The sequence below is a fragment of the Martes martes genome, assembly GCF_963455335.1.
Source record: "Martes martes genome assembly, chromosome: 5".
Lineage (NCBI taxonomy): Eukaryota > Metazoa > Chordata > Mammalia > Carnivora > Mustelidae > Martes > Martes martes.
The window spans coordinates 90848865-90873668 of record NC_137892.1 but is presented as its reverse complement, the minus strand read 5'-3'; the positions used below and the strand labels follow the sequence as shown (position 1 = coordinate 90873668).

Genomic DNA, 24804 nt, shown 5'->3' with positions numbered 1-24804 from the left:
CCTAGTAAATTTCTATAAACAATCTTAACTCAGAACTCCATGGGCCTTATCTTGCTCACTTTCATGTTTCTGTTAATAGCAACACTCTTATCAGACACCCTGGGCTTAAAACTTTGAATTTTTTACTCCCTGACACTCTGTTGCCAAGACTTGTGTGTCCAGTTCATCTCTGTGGTTTTTGTTCACATTTCTGAGATTCAAGGTCGTGCTGATTCTAACCGCCACCACTGGGTTAGGGCCCTTGGTACTTTCCCACAGCTTGTCTGGTAACCTCTTCTGGCCTCTTTCCTGTGCCAGCCCAGCCCAGATATTACTTCTCTGCTCACAGTTCTTCAGAGTTGCTCTGGGCCTGTCAAAGAAAGTCCAAGTTCTTTATCCAAACACTCAAGGACCTTCTCAAATCTCACAGTCCCAACCTGTCTTTATTCATTATCACTGAACTATGTAGCATGTCTCTCTTCCATGCGCTCGTGGACAGCATGGTGTGTCCCAGCCAGTGTTTGACCACAGAGCTGTGCACCATCACTTGCTGTTCCTCTCCCCTCTGGGTCTCTACTCATGTCACTCACTGACCCCAGCAATGTTCCCCCTTTCCTCGATGACCCTCTATTCTCCCGGATAGAGTGGCATCTTCCCTGTCCTCTCAACACCTACCTCACTTGAGTTGTCAGTAGAGTCATGTGTGTCCCATCTTGCTCATCTCTGCACAGACATGGCTCTAACCACATCACTTCACATAGGAAAAGTCCTAAGAGCCACCAGGTGACTGGAGCTTAAAAACTCTGTCCAAGAACTCACCTGCTAAAGAAAACTATTAATATGTCCCCCAATGAGCTGAAGTGTAGGTTTTTTCATCTTTTATCTCTGGATTATGATGCTGGTTATATTCATTAAAGTGTTAACATCCTTAAATGCAATAAATATTAGTAAAACTTTTCAAAGAATTTTTTTTTCTGAGTTCAAGTGTGATGCCTACAAGAGAACCCTTTTCTTTTTCACTAGCAGGCAGAAAACATAAGCGGTGACCAAGTGAAAGAAAGATAATCATAGCATTGCCTCCATATTTCTTTAGGGTAGTAGTCCCTTGAGACAGGCATTCCATATTTCTTATTCCTTGATCAAAATTAATACAGTATATGTATTTGTTCAAATCTTAAACTATTTTTAATTATGCCCAGAGTTACAACAATGCTCTTGAAAAACTGAGACTAAAGAAACCGGAAGAGGATGAAGACAAGAAAAAGTAAGATGACTTAAATTTTTAACTTGGTATTTCAAACTGTATATTATATTAGAAACTCACAGTGAGAGTAAGATTCTGATTGCATAACAATCACCACCCAGTGTGCTGATTCTAAATACGTTGTTGATGCATCATCCAGTAGTAACTCCTAATTCTGAGAGTGCCATGAGACTCCAAGCTAAGCTAATTAAAAATTAATATAACGCATGCGATGCCACTCAGTAAAAGCTTTAACAGAAAGATGGACAGAATACAGACCCCCTAGAAAGGTAGGAAAAAATTTTAGTCTGCATTAACTGCATTCACTTAGCTATCAAATTAAAAAAGTTTTACACAAAATATTTAAGGATACCTTCATACCTGCTGAATCATTTTGGTGTCAAAATGCTTCCAAAACCCAGGCCTCTGGCAGTGGGACATAATATAAACATTTTTTATAGCTAGAGATGACACTCTTAAGAACTTACTAATGACCACATTTTCCAAATAATTAGTATTATCAGAAGGAACAAAAATGCAATTCAGACGCTTACTATAGAGCTGATCGTATTTAATGCTGCATTTCCCTTTCCACTGTCATATGCCTGTGATTTTTATTTTATATTGTTAGTGAGAAAAACGGAGATTTGGTTGAGCGAGCCAGAAGAGAAGGCTTTGATGAAAATGTAAGATTTTAACTTTCTCATAAGGATAGCTTTATTAGAAATAGGCCTATGAAAAAGTTCTGATTAAGAATTGAAATGATTTGTTTTCTTTAGAGCAGTAGTTGCCACCTCCAAAAATTTCTCCCAGAATCCAGCTGTTTTGTTGTTTAGAACAAGTTATTTCAACCCTACATGCTACTTCTCTTATTGTTGCTCTTGGCCTACACCCTGGTCCTCCAGCTATAGTCACTGTGGGGTTATCACATAGGGGTCAGTGAGTATACTCTATTGATATGATCATGTAATTTTTCTCTTGTAATCATAAATGTGATTAATCACTTTAATGTTTTATACAGTTGACCCTTGAACAATGAAAAGCTTATGTTTACAGTACTGTAAACAAAATCCATGTGTACATGGACCCATGCAGTTCAAACCTGCATTGTTCAAGAACCATGTTGTTGAACAACAGTTTGAACTTCACGGGTCCAGTTATATGAGGGTCTTTTTTTTTTAATAAATACAATGCAGCATTTACTGTAAATATATTTTTTCTGCCTTATGATTTTACCAGTAACACTTTTTTCTCCAGCTTACTTTATTATAACAATACAGTATATAATACATATACAGATTATGTTTTAGTCGGGTGCTTATGGTATTGGTAAGGCTTCAATCAACAGTAGGCTATTAGTTGTTATGTTTTTAGGGAGTCAAAAGTTACACACACATTTCTGACTGCACAAGGGTCAGCACCCCAGCCCCTGTGTTGTTCAGTGTCAGCTCTACATGGAGTGGAGTGAGGTTTCTCACTGTGAAGTAAGGAAGTTTACAAAAAGAAAAGGTTGAAGGTTAAAATAAACTTTGTGGTGTTGGATTAGAATTGTAGATGTGTGTTAGTGTGCGTGTGTGTGTGTATGTGTGTATTCTATAGCTCTATCCACTGAGAAGTCTAGAAGTAATAAGAGTTATTCCCCAGACATTGGTTTCCAAATACCATTCTCTCCTAAAAAGGAAGCAGGGCCCCTGGAGATATAGCTAAACTCTGGGGCTGGAAAATACAACATGAATCTGGAAAATCTTGTTGAGTCAGAGAGTAAAAGTGCTCAAAGAATAATAAAGGTGTGTTAAAAGGACGCAAGGGTCACATTCAAGGGCTCCCACTAGCCAAATCTGGGAATATTTAAGAGCTATAATGAATAATAACAGAGAACCCATTGAATAACCTAGGATTCCATGAGTTCATACTGACCTAAACACATACATGGATAAAAGCTGGAGGAAGAATGGACCTTTTCCATACCTCTCCACAAAATGCATATTAATTACAAAAAGAAAAGGAGTTATGTCAGGGTAGAGGAATAGGGCAGATATGCCTTAATCTGTATGGGAAAAAACTGAAATCATACACCAGCTGGTAAGATGCTAAGAGAACACAGCATCACTTTGGTAACACTCACGCCAAAGATGCATAACATAACAAAATGTAACACAAAACTAAACTACTGAGGGACGTTCTACAAAATAACTGGCCTGTGTTCTTCAGAAGTGTCAAGAAAGCCAAGGTAAAGCTGAGGAACTATACCAGACTGAATGAGATGAAAAGACAAATAAATGTAATGCGTAATCCTGGACTCTAGATCCTTTTACTATAAAGGGCATCATTGGGACAACTGGCAAATTTGAATGGGGGACTCAGCATTAGAGGATAATCTATCAATATCAGTTTTCTGATTCTGATGGTTATGCTGTGATTATAATAAAGGAGAACGTCCTTGTATGCAGCAAATACACATTGACATGCTCAGGGACAATGTGACATTCGTGTTGGCAACTCCAAATACTTCAAAGGAAAAAAAAAAGTATTTGTACTGTTCTTATCCCCCAACCCCGAGCCACCCAGACGCCCCTTTGTACTGTTCTTATAAGTTTCCCATAAGTTTGAGATTCTTTTAAAAACAAAACTGTAATTGAATAAGCCATTTCTGAGATAAAAGATGATGTAAATTGAAAAACATACTGTGTACCCAGGGGAAATCACCTAGAATGAACATGATATTCATCCAAGTAAAATATGGACTCACAAGAAAAAGAAAACCAGGTTAACATGACAACATTCACTAGCACAAATCAACAGAACAATACCTACAAATTATGTAAGGAAAGAAAATGTAAGCCAAGCATATTTATACCCAGCAGACTTGTGCTGCAAGTATAAAGGCTCAAATGGGTTTTGGTTTTTTTTTTTTTAAGATTTCATTTATTTGTTTGACAGAGACAGGGAGAGGGAATACAAGCAGGGGGAGTGGGAGAAGGAGAAGCAGGCTTCCCACCCAGCAGGGAGCCCCATGGCTTGATCCTAGGACCCTAGGATCATGATCTGAGCTTAAGGCAGACGCTTAACAACTGAGCCACCCAGGCCCTCGAATAGTTTTGAACATGCAAGAACTCAGAGAATACTGCTGTATCCCTAAGTAGTCTACAAGAACATCAGCTTCAGCTAACCAGATGACTGGAGAAATTTTGGGAAAAGGAAGGGAGAGAGAAGATACAAAGTAGAAAACGTTGACTGATTGGTTTGAATATATAGCTAAAAGTTAAAGAATTATCATTTAGAGTTAATAACTAGTAAGAATTAATTTTAGCATATTTAATAATACAATAAGAAACAAGAAATTGTTTCAATGATTTTAAAACACATTTTCTTTTCACATTTTAACATTGTTAAAATCAAGATGTGCCTTGAGGTTGACAGGGTGTCATAGGTAATTGGCAGCCGTTCTTTCTCATGTGGTCCATAAACAATGGTATGTCTTAAACTAGACTCCATCTCTCAGATACAATGAAACACGGTAATAAGACTAAATATAGTTGGGTAATGGAGAGAAAGATAAGGAGGAAAAAACTATAAGCTCACATTCTCGTTGAACTTGTTTGATTCATTATTGAGGGAACCAAGGCAAGAAGAGAGGACCCAAGTTGTATAAAAGGATACAGGAATAAAAACAAACCATTAAAACAAAAACATATATACAATTCTAAGGGCAGAAGAACCAAAACAAAAGCAAAAACCAAAATATACCATGTGGTTCAAAATTTAAAACATACCATAAAACAGTATGATGTAACTGTAACCAGTTATGTCTGACATATCAGTAGAAGCAACTAAGCTTAATTTACTTAAAAAGAAAAATTTTCAGATTGAATCATAAAGCAACCCCCAATTCTATGCTATATCCTAAAATATATACCTAAAGCAAAGTGATTCAGAGAAGTTCAATATAAAAGCATGAGCAGAGGTTTAAACAGATAAGCGAAAGGTTTAGAGGACACAACTGAATATAAATTAAGGTAGAATTCTAGACCTACAGCTCTAAATGAGATGAAGGGCACTTTATGTGCTAACATAACTTTAATAGTTATGATTATCTATGCACCAAATAATACAGCATTAAATTCTGTTAAGTATGACCTACTAAACTTATAAAATGAGAAAGAGGAACACTGAAAGTAGAGATCAGGAAAAATAAAAGGTAAAAAATATAAAAAAATGAGTAAGGTGATCTTATAGTTACATATTTAACTTTGTACTTGCAGAAGATACCTCTGCTTTTCAAAAACCCATTCATAAAAAATGATCATATGGGGCACTTGGGTGGCTCAGTCAGTTAAGCATCTGCCTTCAGTTCAGGTAATGATCCCAGGGTCCTGAGATCGAGCCCCACATTAGGCTCCCTGCTCAGTGGAGAGCCTGCAGCTCCCTCTGCCCTTCCCTCCAGCTCCCACTTGTACTCTCTCTCTCAAATAAATAAATAAAACCTTTTAAAAAAAAATGATAATCTATTGAGCCACAAAAAACCTCAATAAATTCCAATAACTAGTTAATACAGAAAAAAATTATTTAAAAGCAACATAGTAAAAATATTTTAACAAAATCAAAAAATAAAAAGAGTATTTAACCGACTTTAGGGGTGCCTAGGTGGCTCAGTGGGTTAAGCCTCTGCCTTCGGCTCAGGTCGTGGTCTCATGGTGCTGGGATTGAGCCCCGCATCGGGCTCTCTGCTCAGCAGGGAGCTTGCTTCCCCTTAACCAACTTTAAAATATTAAACAATTCTTGTGGTGCCTGGGTGGTTCAGATAGGTAAGCACTGGACTCTTTTTTTTTTTTTTTTTAGATTTCACCTATTTGACAGAGAGAGATCACAAGTAGGCAGAGAGACATGCAGAAGGGGAGGGGGGAGCAGGCTTCTCGCTGAGCAGAGAGCCTGATGTGGGGCTCGATCCCAGGACCCGGAGATCATGACTTGAGCCAAAGGCAGAGGCTTAATCCACTGAGCCACCCAAGTGCCCCAACACTGGACTCCTGATTTCCACTAGGGTCATGATTTCAGGGTTGTGAGATCGAGCCCTGCGTCAGGCTCCGTGCTCGGCAGAGTCTGCTTGAGTTTCTCTCTCTGCACCTTTGCCCCTCCCCACTGCTTGCATTCTCTCAAAGAATATTAATACTTAAAAATAAATACAATCCTTTTTTAAAAACTATTAAACAATTCTTGAATCAAATAGGAAATGCAAAATGAAATTGCAGAATTCTTATAAAAAACAATAAAAACACTATACAGCAGAATCTGTGAGAGAAAGTCAAATGCCAGAGGAAAATCAAGAGCCTTAAATTTATCAATAAAAATCAAGACTGAAAAACTGATTTTAGCATGTAACTCAAAAAGTTAGAAAAGAACAAGAAATAGAAAAAAAAACAGAAATAAAGATAAAAATAGAATTAATGAGTGGCAAATACGAAGTTGTATAAATAAGTAAAATAGCTGGTTCTTTGAAAAGATGAGTGGGAAGAAACCACTAGCTAACAAACATGCAATAAGAGGGAGAAAGCATAAACATGCATAGTAAGAAATTGCAATGGAAGAAATAATGAAGAAACAAGTTTCTCAACAATCTTGAGAAAGAGTAACTGGAGAAAGAAGAAAGCTGGAGGCGTAATACACCCTGATTTCAAATTATATTGCAAAGATGTTGGGGCATCTGGGTGGCTTAGTCAGTTAAGCATCAGACTCTTGATTTCCACTCAGGTCATGATCTCAGGGTTGTTAGATCAAGTCCTGCATCTGGCTCTGCGCTGGGCATGGAGCCTCCTTAAGATTGTCTTTCTCCTTCTCCCTCTGCCCCTCTCTCACCCAGCTTGTGCTCTCTCTCTAAAAAACAAGAAAAAAAAAAAAAAAAAACCCAGAGCTTTGGCAATTTAAATATCTGATATTTGCATAAGAAGAGACACAAAACCAATGGAATAAAATAGAGTCCAGAAATAAACTCTCGCATATATGACAAATTAATTTATCACAAAAGTGGCAAGAATTTACAGTGGGGAAGAGACAATCTCTTCAATAAATGGTGCTGGGGAAACTAGAGAGCTGCATGCAAAAGAGCAAAACTGGACCAATATCTTACATAAAATTTACATAAAATTAACACAAAATGGATTAAAGACTTGAACATTAAGACCCAAAACCATAAAATTCTCTTGGAAGGCAACATAGGTAGTAAGTTCCTTGTCATCAGTCGCAGTGATGATTTTTTGGATCTGAAACCAAAAACAAAGGCAGCAAAAGCAAAAACAAAACAAAAGCAAAAACAAAACAGACTACAGCAAGCTAAAAAGCTTCTGTGTAGCAAAGGAAACAAAATGAAAAGGCAACCTACTGCATAGAAGAAAATATTTGCAAATTATATATCTGATAAGGAGTTGCTATCCAAAATATGTAAAGAACTCATACAACTCAATAACAACAACAAAACAATCCAACTGGAAAATGAACAGAGGATCTGAATAGACATTTGTCCAAAAAAGACAGAGATGGTCAACAGGTACATGAAAAAGGTGCTCAACATTACTAATCATTAGGGAAATGTCAATCAAAACCACAATGAGCTATCACCTCCACTAATCAAAATGTCTATCGTCAAAAAGACAAGAGATATCAAGTATTGTCAAAGATGCAGAGAAAAGGCAACTTTTGCACTGTTGGTGGAAATGAAAACTTGTGCAGCCACTGTGGAAAACAATACGGAGGTTCCTCAAAAAGTTAAAACTGGAACATATGATTATCAGTAATTCCACTTCTGGGTATTTATCTGAAGGGGATAAAAACGCTTAATTCTAAGAGATAACCAAGCCATGTTCATTGCAGCATTATTTAGAATAGCCAAGGGATGGAAATAACCTAAGTGTACATCAATGAATGAATGGATAAAGAAATGGACATATAGAGAGAGGAATATTACTCAGCCATTAAAAAAAAGGGAAATGCTGCCACTTGCAGCAATATGAATAAATCTGGAGAACGTTATTTTAAGTGAAATAAGTCAGAGAAAGATAAATACTGTATGATCTCATATGTGGAATCTAAAAACAACAAAGCAAAAAACTGAACTCATAAATAGAGAACAGACTGGTGGTTCAAGAGGAGGAGGGGTGGGGAGTTGGTAAAATGGGTGAAGGTGATCAAAAGGTACAAACGTCCAGTTATAAAATAAGTTCTGGGGATGGATGTACAGCATGATGATTACAATTAATAATATCATATTATATATTTGAAAGTTACTAAGAGAGTAGATCTTAAAAATTCCTATCACAGGAAAAAGATCTGTAACTGTGTAGTGAGGGATGTTAACTATTAACTACACTTACTACAGTGATCATTTCACAATTTTTACATATACGAAATCATCATGTTGTACCCTGGAAAAAAATCACTAAGAGACTTTTTCATATAACTCTATGCAAATAACATTTGAAAAACTGAACGCAGTGGGTAATTTTTCTCTGAAAATAAATTCACCAAATCTGAGCCCAGAATAGAGTTTACAAAGGCTAAACAAACCTACTCTGTAGAGTAGTATAAAGTCATCAGAGCTATCTGAAAAATCAATTGGGCCCAGAATGCTTCACAAAGGAATTTTATCAGATTTGTAAGGAATAAAGAGTTTCAATCTATTTAAACTGTTCCAGAAAAAAAGAGAAAATGGAAACCCTCCAAATTACTTTTATAAAATGGCTATACAGTCATTATGTAAAATGACTATATATATGTGTATATACAATACACACATAAAAATAACTATATATACACTATATATACACACACAAACACATAATCACTTCCGAATTTTGATCAGAAATCCTACATAAAATATTAGCAACAGAATCTAACAGAACACAATAATATATCACGATTCAACAGGGTTTATTCTAAGACTGGAAAGATGGTTTAAAATTGGTAATCAACTAATTAACATAATTCATTCCATTAATAGATCCAAAAGGAAAGTTGCATGATCATTTTTCACAGATGCTGGGTATTTGATAAGATTGAGCATCCAATCTTAGGGGGACAACAAATAAAACAAAACAAAACAGAACAGAACAAAACAGAAATCAATGGACACTTCCTTGATATGGTGAAAACATATTTATTTCACCCCTACGCTAGCTCCTTACTTAACAGGGAAACATTGGACATGTCAGGAACAAGAAAGGATATATTGGAGGGATCAGCCAAAAACAATTAAGAAAAATAAACTAGAAGTATAAGAATTGGGAGAGAAGAAATATAAACAACCTTTACTTGACATATGATTCTTTTAAGTTTCCTAGTTATGCATATTTCCTAGGTATGCAAGTACAAGAATTCAGTATAGCAATAATAAAAAATAATTTACACAGTTATATCATATATGCAAACACCAACCAGTTCATTAAAAATTATAAAACTCTGTAATAGCAACAAAATAGAAAATGCAAAAATAAAATAAAATAAAAACAAAATAGAAAAGAATTAATGTGTGTTTAAAACCAAGATAAGAAAATTTAAGGCATCCCTTAAAGACACAAAAATACATTTGATCAAATATGAATATATACTTTCAGTCAGGACCTAATCAAGGAAAATGGAATACACATTATATATTTTTTATTTATTATTTTTTCTTTTTTAAGATTTTATTTGAGAGAGAGAGAGCACAAAGGGAGAGTGAGAGGGAGAAGCAGACTCCACTGAACAGAGAGCCGAGGACTCCCTCCGATCATTCATTACCTGAGCTGAAGGCAGATGCTTAATGGACTGAGCCACCCAGATGCCCCACATTATATATTTTAAACAGAAAAAATTTACTACAGGGAACTGGCTACATGGGCACTGGAAGGCAGAAAAAGTAAAAACACTGATGCAGCTCATACTGTAGGAAGGTGCTACCACACTCAAGGCTAAGGTTACAAAAGGTGAAGTTATCTGAACCTCACCTTAGCCTACAGAGCTGTTGTTCAGACCTCTGCGGGTAATCCCCATCCCACTCCTGCTGCTACTGTTTCTGAGTATGATGAGCCTGGTTCTGGGTATGCCCAAAGACCTTGGACTGCTGTAGCCAGGTGCCAACCACAGCTGCTCGCGATGACTACCATTTGCAGAAAAAATGCTTAGAGATGAAAACCCAAATCCTTCACCCTGCCATCCTCCGCTAAGGCAAAACCTAACAAGCCAGCAGCCAGAGTCTGGGGAATGAGGTTTGTAAAACCTGAGACCTAGCATCATAGAGCATAGAAGGGCAAATTTTGAGTTGAGAGAAATCAGCTAAATAGTAGGTCCAGAAGACCCTTTTGGCTATTTAGTATACACATTTGAACTTGCATAAAATGACATTAACTATTTTTCATGGCTCCACCCAATAAAGTAGAACTATCCTTTATACAAATGAAGGCACTTTTATCCTCTCCCCTGAAAGGAAGAAGCAAAATCCCAACAGTAATTGTGTCTATCTCTGGGTGATGTTAAGACCTTTCCTAATGATATCACAATTCCTTAAGAACTTCATGTTTAAAACTGCATATACCCTGAGATCAAGAGTTGCGTGCTCATACCGACTACACCAACCAGGCATCCCTAAACTACAAAGTTTATTTCTGGACATAAAACAGGCATCCCCCAGAGAATTCCCTGGATACCAAATATAGCCCTCTCTGCACCTGTTTTGTAGCAGCAACCAATTTCCCCTTGGTACTCAGTTCAGGGAGTACCCACTTCTTTGCTTGCTGGGTCAGCAGCCTGAGGAATGTCAAATGGCCAGATGGTAGTCTCACATTCTTAGTTATTATGTCCCCTGGTGGAAGCATACTGTCTCTGATATTGGCTACCAAATAGCACAGCCACTGTGAACACTAAATTAATGCAGGGACAACAGTTTTAGTATATGTGCTGCCGAAGTGAGCACTAATGCAGGGACAACAGTAAGTGACAGCTAACATCTATAGGGAAGAGGTGAGGTGATTAGAACTTGAAACTTGGGACAAAATGCCCCCAGAATTGCCACCTTGCTTTTAAGAAAAGGTGCCACTTTCCTGTGGACATCAAGGCAGGCTTCACAGACATAGTGATGGTTGAGATGGGTTTTTTAAAGGATGAGTCATTTACTAGGCAGTCCATTTAACCCATACTACTACCACATCCATATTATAACAGGCCTGGTCATTTAGAAATAGTTGCATGGTCCACCACTTTAACACCACATTAAAAGTGTAAGTGAGTTATGTCAAAACATGAATGCTATAATGTGGCCAAAATAAAACTAGGAAGATTGAAAGCCATCCTTTCCCACTTCTGCTATGTTGGTTTACAGGACAGACACTGATAGTTTCTCTGACCAGAACAGCACACATTTATCAAATAAACAGTGTACCAACTTAGGCATCACCATCCTCTCTGGGCAAAGTCATCAGAATCCTTACAAAGGGATCAACTTTGGTACTTCACAGTATTGCTGAAGCAGGGCAGTATGGTTCTGATTCACTGAGAAGTCTGTGGATCATATCTGGGTGCAAGGTCTCTCTCTTTTTTTTTTTAAGATGTATTTATTTATTTATTTATTTATTTATTTGAGAGAAAGAGTGAGAGTACAAGCAGGAGGAGCGGCAGGCAGAGGGCGAAGCAGGCTTCCTGCTGAGAAGGGAGCCCCATGTGGGACTCAATCCCAGGACCCTGGGATCATGACCTGAGCCAAGGGCAAACATTTAACTGACTGAGCTACCCAGGCACCCCTCCTCTTTCTTTTTTTTTTTTTTTAATTAAGTGCTGTCCCTATTTTCTACAACGTAAGAGTGCATTTTTCCTGAAGTTGCGTAAGTTATTTGAACACTAAAAGGGAAGTGGGTGGTAGTGAGGACAAAACACAGGAAGGACTCTTTAGGAGCAGAGACAAATGTAGCAACAAGAATTTTCTGTTATGAGGAACTTATTTTGGGGTCTGTGGGCAGACTGCAGTGCACAATTGATGCAGTAATCCTGAAAAGGGGACTGGGGGCTATTAGGTAGACTGCAGAGGTCTGGCCTTGAAGCAGCTAGGAGGGCAAATACCCACAGATGTACTTGGAAATATATTTGCTTCATTACACAACAGAAGTACAGAAAAGAACAGCTCAGCCTCATCCAAGTGAACAACAGAGAACGAGAAATTCAGCTGCAGAGACAGAGGGGAAGAGGCAGTGAAACGAGAACAAGCTGATATTTAATTTTAAAAAAACCTTAACTCTGGTGAACAGTTCTAACATCAAGCCCTCTCAAGTGAATCTGCTGATGCACAAATCTTAAAGCGAGGAAGGGCAAAACTCCAGTGGGGCTCAAAACCACAGCCCTGGAGAGACCAGTTGAAGATTATCAACCCCATGATGCTTGGGTACCAACTGTGCTTGTCCTCTGCCTTGACAGGAGATTCAAAGTGCAAAGCAGATGAAGAAGTGGAAAGAGAGGCTTGAGAAAAAGTATTATTCTGCAGAAATTCAAGATGACTACCAGCCGGTCACGCAACAGGAATTTCGAGAGTAAGTATATGTTCTAACCAGGGTACCATGGGATATCCTGATATGAGGACTGAGGCCATGAGTTACGTTTTTTTTTTTCCCCCTGAAACTATACCTTACTGAGATGGCACCACTTTTCTCATCTTTTTACCTAACTTTGAAATTAAACAGAAAGCCCAAGACTCTATTTGTTTAAATTTAAGGTGAGAGTGAAACCAATTGCTTTTATCCTTATTATCTCCAAACAGGTACTGCCATTTATATTTGATATGTGTAGCAAACACTGTTCTCCAATTTTAGAATAAAAGATCCAAACTTGGCCACACTAGGCATGTTTTAGAAGCCTGAAATACTATCCTCCCACTCCCAAGTACTTCATGAATAACCTGTTCACTCTTTAGGCACAAAGGTATGTTACTCATTCTCTGCTTCCTTCTAAATTATTCTCTAGACTCTTTTTATATGCCGTGGAGCTGGAGAAAGAATTACACTATGTCAGTCTAAAACTAAACCGAGTGATGAGAAAGATTTCAACTCTACCAGCTTGAGAGAAGTGCAGGTGAGAACCTCTGATATTATGATCCCTGAGCTTTTTTTTTTTTTGATCACTGAGCATTTTTTTAAAAAAGATTTATTTTATTTGACATACAGAGATCACAAGTAGGCAGAGAGGCAGGCAGAGAGAGGAGGAAGCAGGCTCCCCGCTGAGCAGAGACCCTGATGCGGGGCTCGATCCCAGGACCCTGGGATCATGACCTGAGCCAAAAGCAGAGGCCTTAACCCTCTGAGCCACCCAGGTGCCCCTCATTTCTAACAAAGATTTATCCTTGTACTATTTACTAAACATGTCCCCATTACAGGTACATTTTAAAAAACACTACTCCACCTATCAGCAAACTATCATCAGAGTCTATGATAATCTCAGAAGATTTCCAGAAATTAAGTACCCCTGAATGGGACCTACTATACAAGCCATGTGTATTACAGCATGCGTCCAGAGTATACACGCAGTTAGACATGAAGGATTTTATTAGATTTATTAAATTCTAGCAATGTGAAGATAAAGTACAAAATAATGCTGTTTATGGTTCATGGGGAAGATCTCTAATTAATAGGTGACTAAGAAGGTAAAGACAGTTTTCCCAGTGTTACCTCCTAGAATATAGAAACTATTGATTTTTTCATCACATACCATGTTCTAACTTCTTCTGGCTACAGATAAATTAATAAATACTTAGGATTTTGGAAAACCATTATGTAAGACCCCAAATAAAATAATCTTACCTCCATTCTTCCCAGTTTGAGGTCACCTAGAAAAAGCTAAAATGTAGACCAATCATCTACAGATATTTCACTAGTATTTTCGAACTGGAAATTCATCCAGAAAGTTCCTAAAGTAACTCATTTAAAGTTTTTTAAAAGTTTTCCTCAACCACTCTAAAAAGGAAAATATACTTTGAAAAATAAAGAGCAAGGTAGGAGTATCAGCATTATGAGAAGTCAACTTAATGTATGAGAAGTAGGAATGAGGGTACTGCAAAATGCCCTGTCTGGGTGGTTGGCAATTTGTGTGAAGTAACTCTTTTAAAAATTTCTTTAGTGGGTTACACAAGTCCTCCTGGAAGAGCCGTATGTTCTCTTAGCCCAAACATCATCATCTGACCATAGTACTCAACTTCCACATTGATGCTCAATAGATGTTAAATCTACCCCCTCCCTCAGGCCAGCTTCTTCTCTGAGAAAACTGTACCTCAAGTTTGCTCAGTAGGATAATTCACTGCAACAAGAAATGCTGACTGTTCTCCCTGCATATCTTCTCCCTAGATTTCCACACGGCAATCAACAACATAGCCTTTCCTTGTCTTACCAATCCCCAGAGCTGTAGCCAGCCAAGTGGTTTAGCAACCCTGTTGTCCCCCAATATGATTCCTCACTGAGGTAACTCAAACAAAGCCTAAGAACATTAAGGCAAGGAAACACTTAAGGTCTTTTTAACATCTAGTGAAAACAAAACAAAAAACATTTACATGACTTGGAACATTCAGGTTCTTTTATTACAAAACTCTATACAATGAAGTGCCAGACACAGCAATGCAATTATATTGGTGGTCATATATATCTATATATTACTTGTATATAGATATAGTTTTTACTTGTACCAAAGTAAAACTACCACAAACTGCCTAATTCTACCACCTACTGCTCAACTATGACACACAATACTGTCACATAGCATGTAAGTGCTGCCATGCCACTTGGATCTATTCTACCTGCAGCCAAACATGAACAGTGAATAACCAACACCATGAAGCAGCTGTTAATTCTAAAATGAAACCAGTCAGGCCACTGACTTATAAAAATATGGTACTCATATAGATTTAGCATTATAAAGAAGGAATATATTATTTAAAACATTTAAATAGTGCATATGGACATTTTTGCATGTGGTATATAAAACATTCATATAAAACAATATACAGTGCACATTAAATTCGATGTTTGGATATACTCCTGTCTAGAGACTGAAAGAAATTAAATGCACACTGCATGCTGGATTCAAATCAAAGTGATACTTCTTTTGACATTTTCAATTTCATTTTTCTAGGTACACATTATGAATAACCTAGCTGTATCAAAAGGAAACCACACGAAAAGGGCTGGATTTAGTGCTTTATTCCCCAACTACATGTTCACCACCAATGAACATCCCCCCCCCCAAAAAAGGCATTGCACACACAGGTGAAATGTGAAATCCTAGACACCCTACTTATTATCAAGCTACTTCATGTGCTTACTATGTAAGAGTGCCAGAAGTCTGAGGTTCATGCTTCCCTCACTTGATTAAAGAATGTCACAGAAGTCCCCATTTTTATATGGAACTGTTAATATCAGCTAGTTAAGAAAACCATGCATGAGTCAATGCATGCAAAACATGGTCACAAAGTGAGACACTCATCAATCCAAAAAAGCACCAGGAAAAAAGTTAACACTTACATTAAACATGACCAGAATATGCTGTTATTGACTATATTCTTAGCTCAAATAAAGTCACCAATCTGTGAAAATGATTAGCAGAATGATACCAGAAGAGTACTTGAAGAAAAGCCATGCAAAGCCAAAGAAAAAAAGATAAGCTTAAGAGTATATGACAAGGGGCATACCACTACAGAACTGCTTTAAATAGCATGCAACTGAGCAAAAGGGCTCCTGTCAGAGGGTGTTTTCTTTATGGATTTTTCTTATTAAAAAAGAAAAAAAGATGCAACCCCCAGAAGGTACACGTACAAGTGCAGTGGTATAGCCCTTGTGAAGAAATGACTTAATTCAGGCATAATGATTCTTTCATCAACTTAGGCCCATCTAATTGAACACACAAATCTGAGCACCATCAGTGTTCCTACATAGACATGGCTATTTTCTCACATTATCTGGAGGTGGGTAGGGGGAAAAAAATACTGGATCTGATCCAGACAAATCACATCATCACCAGCTAATAAACAGTAACTGAGGAAACAAACAGAAACTTATGTCCCGTAGGCAGCAAGTGATATGATTCAGTTCTGTGTAGGATGTGTGGTGTGTGTTTTCACTATACTATTAAACAAGGTCACTTTTTGGTCTGCCCTCTGTTATCTTCATCCAGGAGCTGTGTGACCACTGAATTGCAAAATTTTGCTAACATACTACCTGTGAGAAAGTGTCACTTTGGAAATTAAACAGAAATGTGTTCCACAGTAGGACTTGAAATTTCAGTTGATTTTGGTTTTCTAAGAAAACATAGGACATAGTTGCATATGTGCACATTTATAGGCTTTTCTTTCAAATTTTCAGTCATTCTGTAAGAAAAAGGCAACCGAAGAATTCAATGTGAAGATGTTCCTCTCAATTTTCTTCAGTAATTAAAAAAATAATAAAAATAAAGTTGGTGATAACAAAAAGCTCATATCTCCAAAGTTCTTGAAGTTGAAAGAATAAAGTACTAGTCTTTTGCTAACAGGGTGTATCTGTAGTACTACAAAACAATGAAGAAAACTGGATGTTTGCTAAAGGTGGAGACAACAGTCTGTGGTTAATATGGAACACCACGCTCCCTAGAGAGGGTCTACTTACCCTCCCATCTTTCTCTAGTGGCACCACAACCAAGTACAAAATGATACTCTCGGAGTGCCTGACAAAATGAACTCAAGTACCAGCCAAGTAAACACGATGATAGCTTCAGGGAATACAACTGATTTTTATGATGTTTTCAAGGAGCATATTTTTATATGGATTTTGAAGAATCTTGTTTGCTGATAAGAACTTCAAGAAGCCTGAGTTTGGCTTTAATTTTCTTGTACTCCTTGTATTCCTCAAGCACTGGAACACGATCTTCTTTCTGGGCATTCCTAGGGTAGAAAGTAAAATCTGTAATATTCTAGAAATCATCTGAAAAATAAAGTCCCAGAAGTTATCCTAATGTTAAAGACAATGTTACCAAATGTAAATTCAAATTAAAAAATTCCTCTGCAAGAAAGAACTAGCTCCCCCCATCTGCAAGGAACATTCCTAAAATACTTCTGTTTTTGATGAATTTCTCTATTGGCAGATTAAATAATGCTATACTTAACAATGATCATTGCAGAGAACTAGGAAGTCACCAAATATTTTAGTAAGAGACACAATGCTAGACTCTGTCAGGTCTGAGTGTATATTAAGTGGCAGAGGAGTACAGCCAATCATTTCATACATTTAGAAGGTGCTTGAAAAATGCATTCTTACACTTAGATTTTTTTTTTAACCGTTTTTGCCAACTATATAGAAGACTCTTAAAGTAAATAAAGAAATTTTGTAATCTTTAATGTAGCTACTGGCTTGGTAAGACTACCTAGTTACATACACAGAAAACCTTTTCTGAGGTCTAAGAGAATGCTCATTTCTGGCCACCATCTGAATTAGAATTTATTCTCCCTTAAAAAAAAAATGCTTTTTTTTTAAGACTTTATTTATTTGACAGAGAGAGAAAGAGCACAAGCAGAGGGAGCAGCAGGCAGAGTGAGCAGAAAGCTCACTTTCTGCTGAGCAGAAAGCCCGATGCAGAACTCAAACCCAGAACCCTGGGATCCCAACCTAAGCTAAAGGCAGCCACTCAACCAACTGAGCCACCCAGACGTCCCTGTTATACATCTTAAAAAAGGGAAGCCTGGAATGGCCCAACATGCAGCCTAAGCAGCAACAGTCTCAGTCTAAGAATCCATACTAGCTGTGAAAATACCAGTCATGTTATAGGACCCTTTCTAAAAGGAAAAACAGGGGCGCCTGGGTGGTTCAGTTGGTTAAGCATCTAACTCTTGATTTCGGCTCAAGTCGTGACCTTGGGTTCGTGAGATCAAGCCCCACATTGGGCTCCATGCTCAGCAGGGAGCCTGCTTAGAGTCTGCCTGAGATTCTCTCTCCCTCCCTCTGCCCCTCCCCCTTCTCTCTCTTTCTAAAATAAATAAATAAATCTTTAAAAAGAACAAAAAATAAAAATAAAAGGAAAAAATATTAATTCACAAACACTTCAAAAAGGTGAGAACGTAGACTTCAAAAACACAATGTAACTGCCATTCAACCAAGCCTCCTAGGACATCTGAAATATTCTATCAGATGTTGCTTACTCTATCTTTGACTTCTTGCCATTAATAGCAGGCCTTCAAAGTAAAAAAGGTATGTTTTCTTCTTTTATTTTCAATGGTAATATCCTTATATGCACAATTCACTTCTATTCCTATACATCCCTTTAATTTAACATATGGGCACCTGTAAGTTCAAGGAGAAAGAAGACTCAATTTTTGTGATGTTCAACAAACCTTCCATTCTGTTGATAAAATGCTTCTTCAAATTCCCGTAATGTTTTGCGTAGTTTCTTTTTTTCAGCTCTGGCTTTCCAAAGTTGTTCCAGTAACTCAGGCCTAAAGTTTAAATGGGAAAAAAACATTATTCATAGAACACTGTGATTCTTAGCAGGGGTTCAAACCCTGGCTGCAAACTAAAGTCAGTGGGGAGCATTTAGAATATCCCAATGCCTAATCTACAGCCCAGACCAACTAAATGTAGGAATAGCTGCAGATAGGGCTCATCAATATTGCGGGGGTGGGGGGGGATTTTTCCCAGGTAATCTTAAAGTGAAACCAAGGCTACTATGGAAAACAATATGAGGTTGCTCAAAAAATTAAAAACAGAAATACCACATGATCCAGTTATTTCCACTACTGGGTATTTTCCCAAGGAAAACAAAAACATTAATTCGAAAAGATATATGTACCCCTATGTTTACTGCATCATTATTTACAACAGCCAAGATATGGAAGCAGCCCAAGTGTCCATCAAAAGATGAATGGATAAAGAAGATGTGGTATGTGTACACATGCACACACACACAAATGGAATATTACTTGGCCATAAAAAAGAATGAAATCTTGCCATTTCTAACAAGGAGGAACCTAGAGGGTATAAAGCAAAATGATTTAAGCCAGAGCAAGAAAAACAAATTCCCTATGATTTTACTTATATGTGGAATTCAGAAAACAAAACAAACAATAACAGTTTCATTAATACAGGGAACACACTGGGTGGCTGAGAGGAACGGAGCTGGGCTGGGGTTAGGTAAAATAGGTGAAAGGGATTAGGAGGCACAAACTTCCAGTTATAAGTAAGTCACAGAGATGAAAAGTGCAGCACAGAGAACATAGTCAATAACACTGTAGTAACATTGTATATGACTACACTTTTTGTGGTGTGAGTTAACAGAATTTTTGAGTCAACAATGCTGTATACCTGAAACTAATATAAGCATTATATGTTAATTATACTTTAATTTTTAAAAAAGTGAAGCCAGGGCTGAAGACCACTGTCATACACCATTATCAGGGAGAGATGATAGAGAATAAAGGTAACTCTCCGCTGGTTCCAGCATTCTATTATGAAACAAATGTCAGATTTTAGTTTGTTTGTTTTTTTTTTTTAAGATTTTATTTATTTATTTGACCGAGAGAGAGAGCACAAGTAGGTAGAGGGGCAGGCAGAGAGAGAGGGAGAAGCAGGCTCTCCACTGAGCTGGGAGCCCGATGTGGGGCTCGATCCCAGGATTCTGGGATCATGACCTGAGCTGAAGGCAGTCGCCTAACCAACTGAGCCATCCAGGTGCCCAAGTTTCTTTAAAAATTTTAAAATACACTAATGTTTAATAAAGAAAATGTGAATGATGACAGTTATATACCACACCCTTTAAAAGAAAGAGGCATATATCTTGAGCACACATTAATTCCCTCCATGTGCCTGATTACTTAACACTGAATTTCTTGGCATGTAAATTTCATTATACAAATAGATTTTTTTTTTTTTTAAATCACAAACCAGCATACATACATAGAAGCTGCTCGAGTACTTGACAATCGGAGATCCAGAGCAAGTTTTTCTTGATTTTCTTCAACATCAGATTCAGAGTTTTCCAATGAAGACTGTGCCTGTACAGCAGTTTTCAGGATATCAGTTAGGTCAGAGGACAGAGTAACACCATCTTCTTCTTCTTCCTAAAAAGATATCAAACAGATAATCAAACAAGCTATGACTCTCAACTTTTTCTTTTAGAAAGATATCAGTGAATAATTTAAGGATTACCTTGATTTCTTCAAAAAAATGGGCAGTTTCTCCTTCTATGATTGGTTGTAACATCTGACCCCTTCGCTTGGAAGATGGAGATCCCTGTAACAATCAACATGGTTTCCACTTTAAACATTTAAAGCATTCAAAGAAAGCTTCAAAGAAAGTATCTGTTCACTATGGAACAGATACTATATATTCAAAATCTTAACCAAACAATTTATATATATTTTAGGAATTCCTTAGTATATTAATTTTTGTGATGTTTTCTTGTTATGTATGCACACAAATGCTAAATTATCATTAATGTCTGGATAGCCTAAAAGATCTCATTCAATAAATAAAAAATAGGAAAGTATTACATGTAATTTTATTCGGAACATTTTCTTTTTTAAAGAGCCGTCAACTTTTTTGGTCTCAGGATACCTTTAAACTCCATTTAAAGAAGTAACAGCTTCACTGAGATATAATCCACATACCATTAAGTTCACTCCTTTAAAGTGTACAATTTAGTGGTTTTTAAATATTCACAAAGAACATTGAGAACATTTTAAAAAAACATCACCTCTAATTCCAAAATAGCTCATCGTCCCAAAAGAACTCTGTACTTATTAACTCATTTGCCCTCTCCCCCTTTCCTGTGGCCAACACTGATCTACTCTGTCTCAATGGGCTGGCCTATTCTAGCTATTTCACATAAATGGAATCATAAAGTATGTGGCCTCCTGTATTTTGCTTCTCTCGCTTAGCATAATGTTTTTAAAATTTACCCATGTTGTAGCATGTTATTAGTACTTTCATTCCTTTATGGCTAATAATCCATTATATGGATATACCACATTTTGTTTATTCATCAGTTGCTGCACATTTCCTTTTTTTCTACATTTTAGCCATTATGAAGGATGCTGCTATGAATATTTGTATACAAGTTTTCATGTAGACATGTTTTCAATTCTCTCAAGCATATAACAAGGAGGAGAACTGCTAGGTCAGATGATAACCCTGTTTAATTCTTTGAGGAAATGTCAAACTGTTTATCAAAGTGGGTGCACCATTTTACATTCAAAGCAGTGCATAAGGTAAGCATTCCAATTTCTCCACATCCTGTCACAACTGTTATCTTTTCTCATTAAAGCTATTCTAGTGGGTATAAAGTGGTATCTGAATGTGGATTTATTTGCATTTCCTAGTAACTAATGATGTTGATCTTTTCACATATTTAATGGCCATTTATATATTTTCTCTGGAGAAATGTGTATCAAATCCTTTGCCCAATTTTTTTCAAAAAGATTTTTTTAGAAAAAAAAAAAAAAAAAAAAGATTTTTTTAGAAAGAAAGCACAAGTGAGCAAGTGGAGGAGAGGCAGAGGGGGAGAGAGAATCCCGAAGCTAAGTGCAGAGCCTGAAGTGGGGTTCAATCCCAGGACCCTGAGATCATGACCTGAGCTGAAATCAAGAGTCAGGTGCTTAACCAACTGAGCCACGCAGGCACCCCTCCCCCATTTTTAACTGGGTTATTAATCTTTTTAATACTGAACTGAAAGAGTTCTTTATATACTCTAGATACCAGTCCCTTATCAGATACATGATATGCAAACATTTTTTCCCATTCTATAAGTTGTCTTTCCACTTTCTAAAATGTCCTTTGATGCACAAAACTTTTTAATTTTGATAAGGTCCAATTTATTTATTTTTGTCAGTGTTTTCAGTGTCACATGCAAGAAAACACTGCCCAATTCAAGGTCACAAAGATTTATTCTTCTATTCCCTATTAGTTTTATAGTTTCAGTTCTTACATTTAGGTCAGTGAACCATTCTGAGTTAAATTTTGTGTCAGATAAGGGTCTACATTCATCTTTTTTGTGTATCAATACCCAACTGTGCCAACCCCATTTGCTGAAAAAATTCTTTCCTACCAAACTGTCTTGGCTTAACTTTTATACCTCAAAATTTCTCTGTATGATAATCATACTTAGGCATCTGTAAGATCTAGCCATACTTGCTATAGCTTCAGTTTATTAAAAACAAATCTGTGGAGTTCCAAAATTATTTTCATAAAATTCAAAGACTATTTGAATTTGAATTATGAATATGTCAATAAGACACAAAAATGCCTTGTAATCAAAGGATAAAATCTGTATTAAATAAATCGTCGTATGCACAAAGACTATAACCTATACAGGATTCCTTGTTCAAAAAAATTGATTAAATGTAAATCAATAGTGCTGAGATGACCAATTAAAAAAAAGCCATTTTAAAAAGAAATCTGTTTGAGGGTTAAATAAAAAATGCTCAGAAGGCCAATGTGAACCTTATAACAATGAGTAGTAGTAAGGTAGTCAAAGCCCAAAAGAAATCCCCATGCAAGTGGCTATTGATTTAAAAATGACCTTGCATGCCTAAGCAAAGCATAGTTCCAATAAATTAATTCTTACAAAATGGTTCAGAATGGGCTACATGCTGTTTTCTATTTGAGCCTGAGAGAAATCTAGAGTCCTACTACCTACTGGTTAATTTGGAGACAGCACTTAATTTGCACATAAGTATTAAGAGTTTTCATTTTTCTCTAACAATGTACACAAATGTAAAAAAGCATTATTTTGATACTTCTTCATTAAAAAAGATGAACTAAAAAAATCATTTTATTAGACTGTGCAATTAAATCTTCATGACAGCCATCATAAAACTGATGTGTTTTCAAACACAAGAATTTAAACTGAAACAAACTATGCCAGGGTCTGAAATATGTTTGTTTGTTTTTATAATTCTACAAGGTAGATGACCCCAGGCATATCACTCCTCAGTCCCAGTTTCATCATCTGTGAATTGAGGCTACCTTCTGCTACCTGTTGTGACTTGTCAGGATTTAATGACATCTTCTTCATTTAATGACATACATAAAACACTTTTATAAGTGCCTGGAGTAGGTAGGCACTGATTATTAATTGCCTATTCTTTTAAAAGCAGTAACCTCACCTTACAAATACAATTCTTGCTACCTTAGCTGTGTATTTTTCCAATACACCACCACAATATATTTTTTAAAGGATAAGTTTTGGTAAAATGAACTAGACAAATCTTCGTGTGTTTTACTCACAAGAACAGGAGTGATGCTAACTCTTGTCAGCATCTGTTTTACAAGTCTGTATCTCTCATAGAGAGGTTTCACAATGTGCCTTTCTTCTCTGGTCACCTAAAGTAAAAAAATTAAAATTACCAAGTCATCAGAAATTTTAAACATTAAACAACATGACTTTCTCCCAATTTTAAGAAGTTATTTTAAATAAGTAGACAATCTCCTAAATAGAGGAAGCAATGCTCTACAAAGCAGCTCTGAAGATGTGGGCCACTAAAGAAATTTGTGCTCTTTTTTAGGGTAGAAAATCAAATCTCTTTAGCAAAAGAGACATTTACCGGCCTTCCATGTTGACTTTCATAGTAAAGAAGACTTTTTTGGAGAGACGTTTTCTCTTCTATCAAATGATCTTTTGTCATTTTCTAGAATTTAAAAGAAAAAACAAAACACTCTCATTGGCACCATGATTATGTTCCTCAATCCCACAATGTAAAGAATTAGGGTGAAAGGGCAGCCCATCACCACTCCAGCCTAGGCTAACAAGAAATACAGCCTTTCCTTACAAATTTGCAGACAGTAGTTTTCAATCTCTTGTAAAATGTGGTCTCCCAGTAAGTAGATATCCACTCTCTTTGGTGGCTTACTTCTATTTTATCTGAACAAATTATGAATACCGGCTTAGTAACCTTGGATAAGTTACTTAAATTCTTTTTGTCATACAAATCAGTATTTCTACTAAACAATTAAAATCTGACAGCAGTATAATGGAAAGATCCTGAAAAAGTACAACACTGCCAATGTGTGACGTAGACTTCTAATCTATGAGCTCAGTTTCCCTTTCTATGACACTTTCTTTACACTGTAATACTCACCTCCTACCTTTTAGTACCCTAAATTAAAGAGGAGGAAGGACATCCCAAATTTATTTGCCCAAAAAACCTTCCCACTTTGTTTCACTGGACCACCTTTTAACATCCCAATGAACCAATGTTCCACAGAATACCCTTTGGATTCTAGACCAAATAAACTCTTACTCCCAGGATTAGATAATACTGCCTTGTTTCTCAGCAGAGTAGAACAGAGGTTAAAAAAAAATTCACTGGATGATATCTTCCTATAACAAATATAACTTTAGATTATGTAAATCCAGTAGAGGATAGCTAGGGGTAAACTGTAAAACACTATGATTTCAACGTCAAGCTTGCACCTTAAACCTAGGACAAAGTATCTGAATAAAGCTAATCCAATCAAAATCATTTCTAGAAAAAGGGGTGGAGAAAGGAGAAAGGAGGTTGGTTGATCTGACACAAAACTGAAAAACAAAAAAGCTGAGCGAATGGAGTGATCAAAATTTCTAATCCAGCC

The 24804-nt window shown here is 36.8% G+C and overlaps 2 protein-coding genes across 2 annotated transcripts in view; one reads left to right on the top strand and one right to left on the bottom strand.

Annotated features, from left to right (window-relative positions):
• The window catches only part of PKD2L2 (polycystin 2 like 2, transient receptor potential cation channel), a gene marked incomplete at both ends in the record, with an annotated part of 42096 nt that extends 25172 nt beyond the window's left edge, over nt 1-16924 (top strand). Inside the window, 4 exons of the mRNA XM_080804848.1 lie at nt 1179-1243; nt 1854-1908; nt 12653-12765; nt 16873-16924. Of these exons, the coding sequence (XP_080660974.1) occupies nt 1179-1243; nt 1854-1908; nt 12653-12765; nt 16873-16924 (285 nt within the window). The remainder of the gene's footprint in view (nt 1-1178; nt 1244-1853; nt 1909-12652; nt 12766-16872) is intronic.
• FAM13B (family with sequence similarity 13 member B) overlaps nt 12017-24804 on the bottom strand; it is an 87888-nt gene continuing 75100 nt past the window's right edge. The window contains exons 20-25 of the mRNA XM_080804847.1: nt 23778-23861; nt 23461-23556; nt 20383-20466; nt 20131-20294; nt 18573-18674; nt 12017-17129 (exon numbers count right to left, since the gene is read on the bottom strand). Of these exons, the coding sequence (XP_080660973.1) occupies nt 17006-17129; nt 18573-18674; nt 20131-20294; nt 20383-20466; nt 23461-23556; nt 23778-23861 (654 nt within the window). The 3' untranslated portion in view covers nt 12017-17005. The remainder of the gene's footprint in view (nt 17130-18572; nt 18675-20130; nt 20295-20382; nt 20467-23460; nt 23557-23777; nt 23862-24804) is intronic.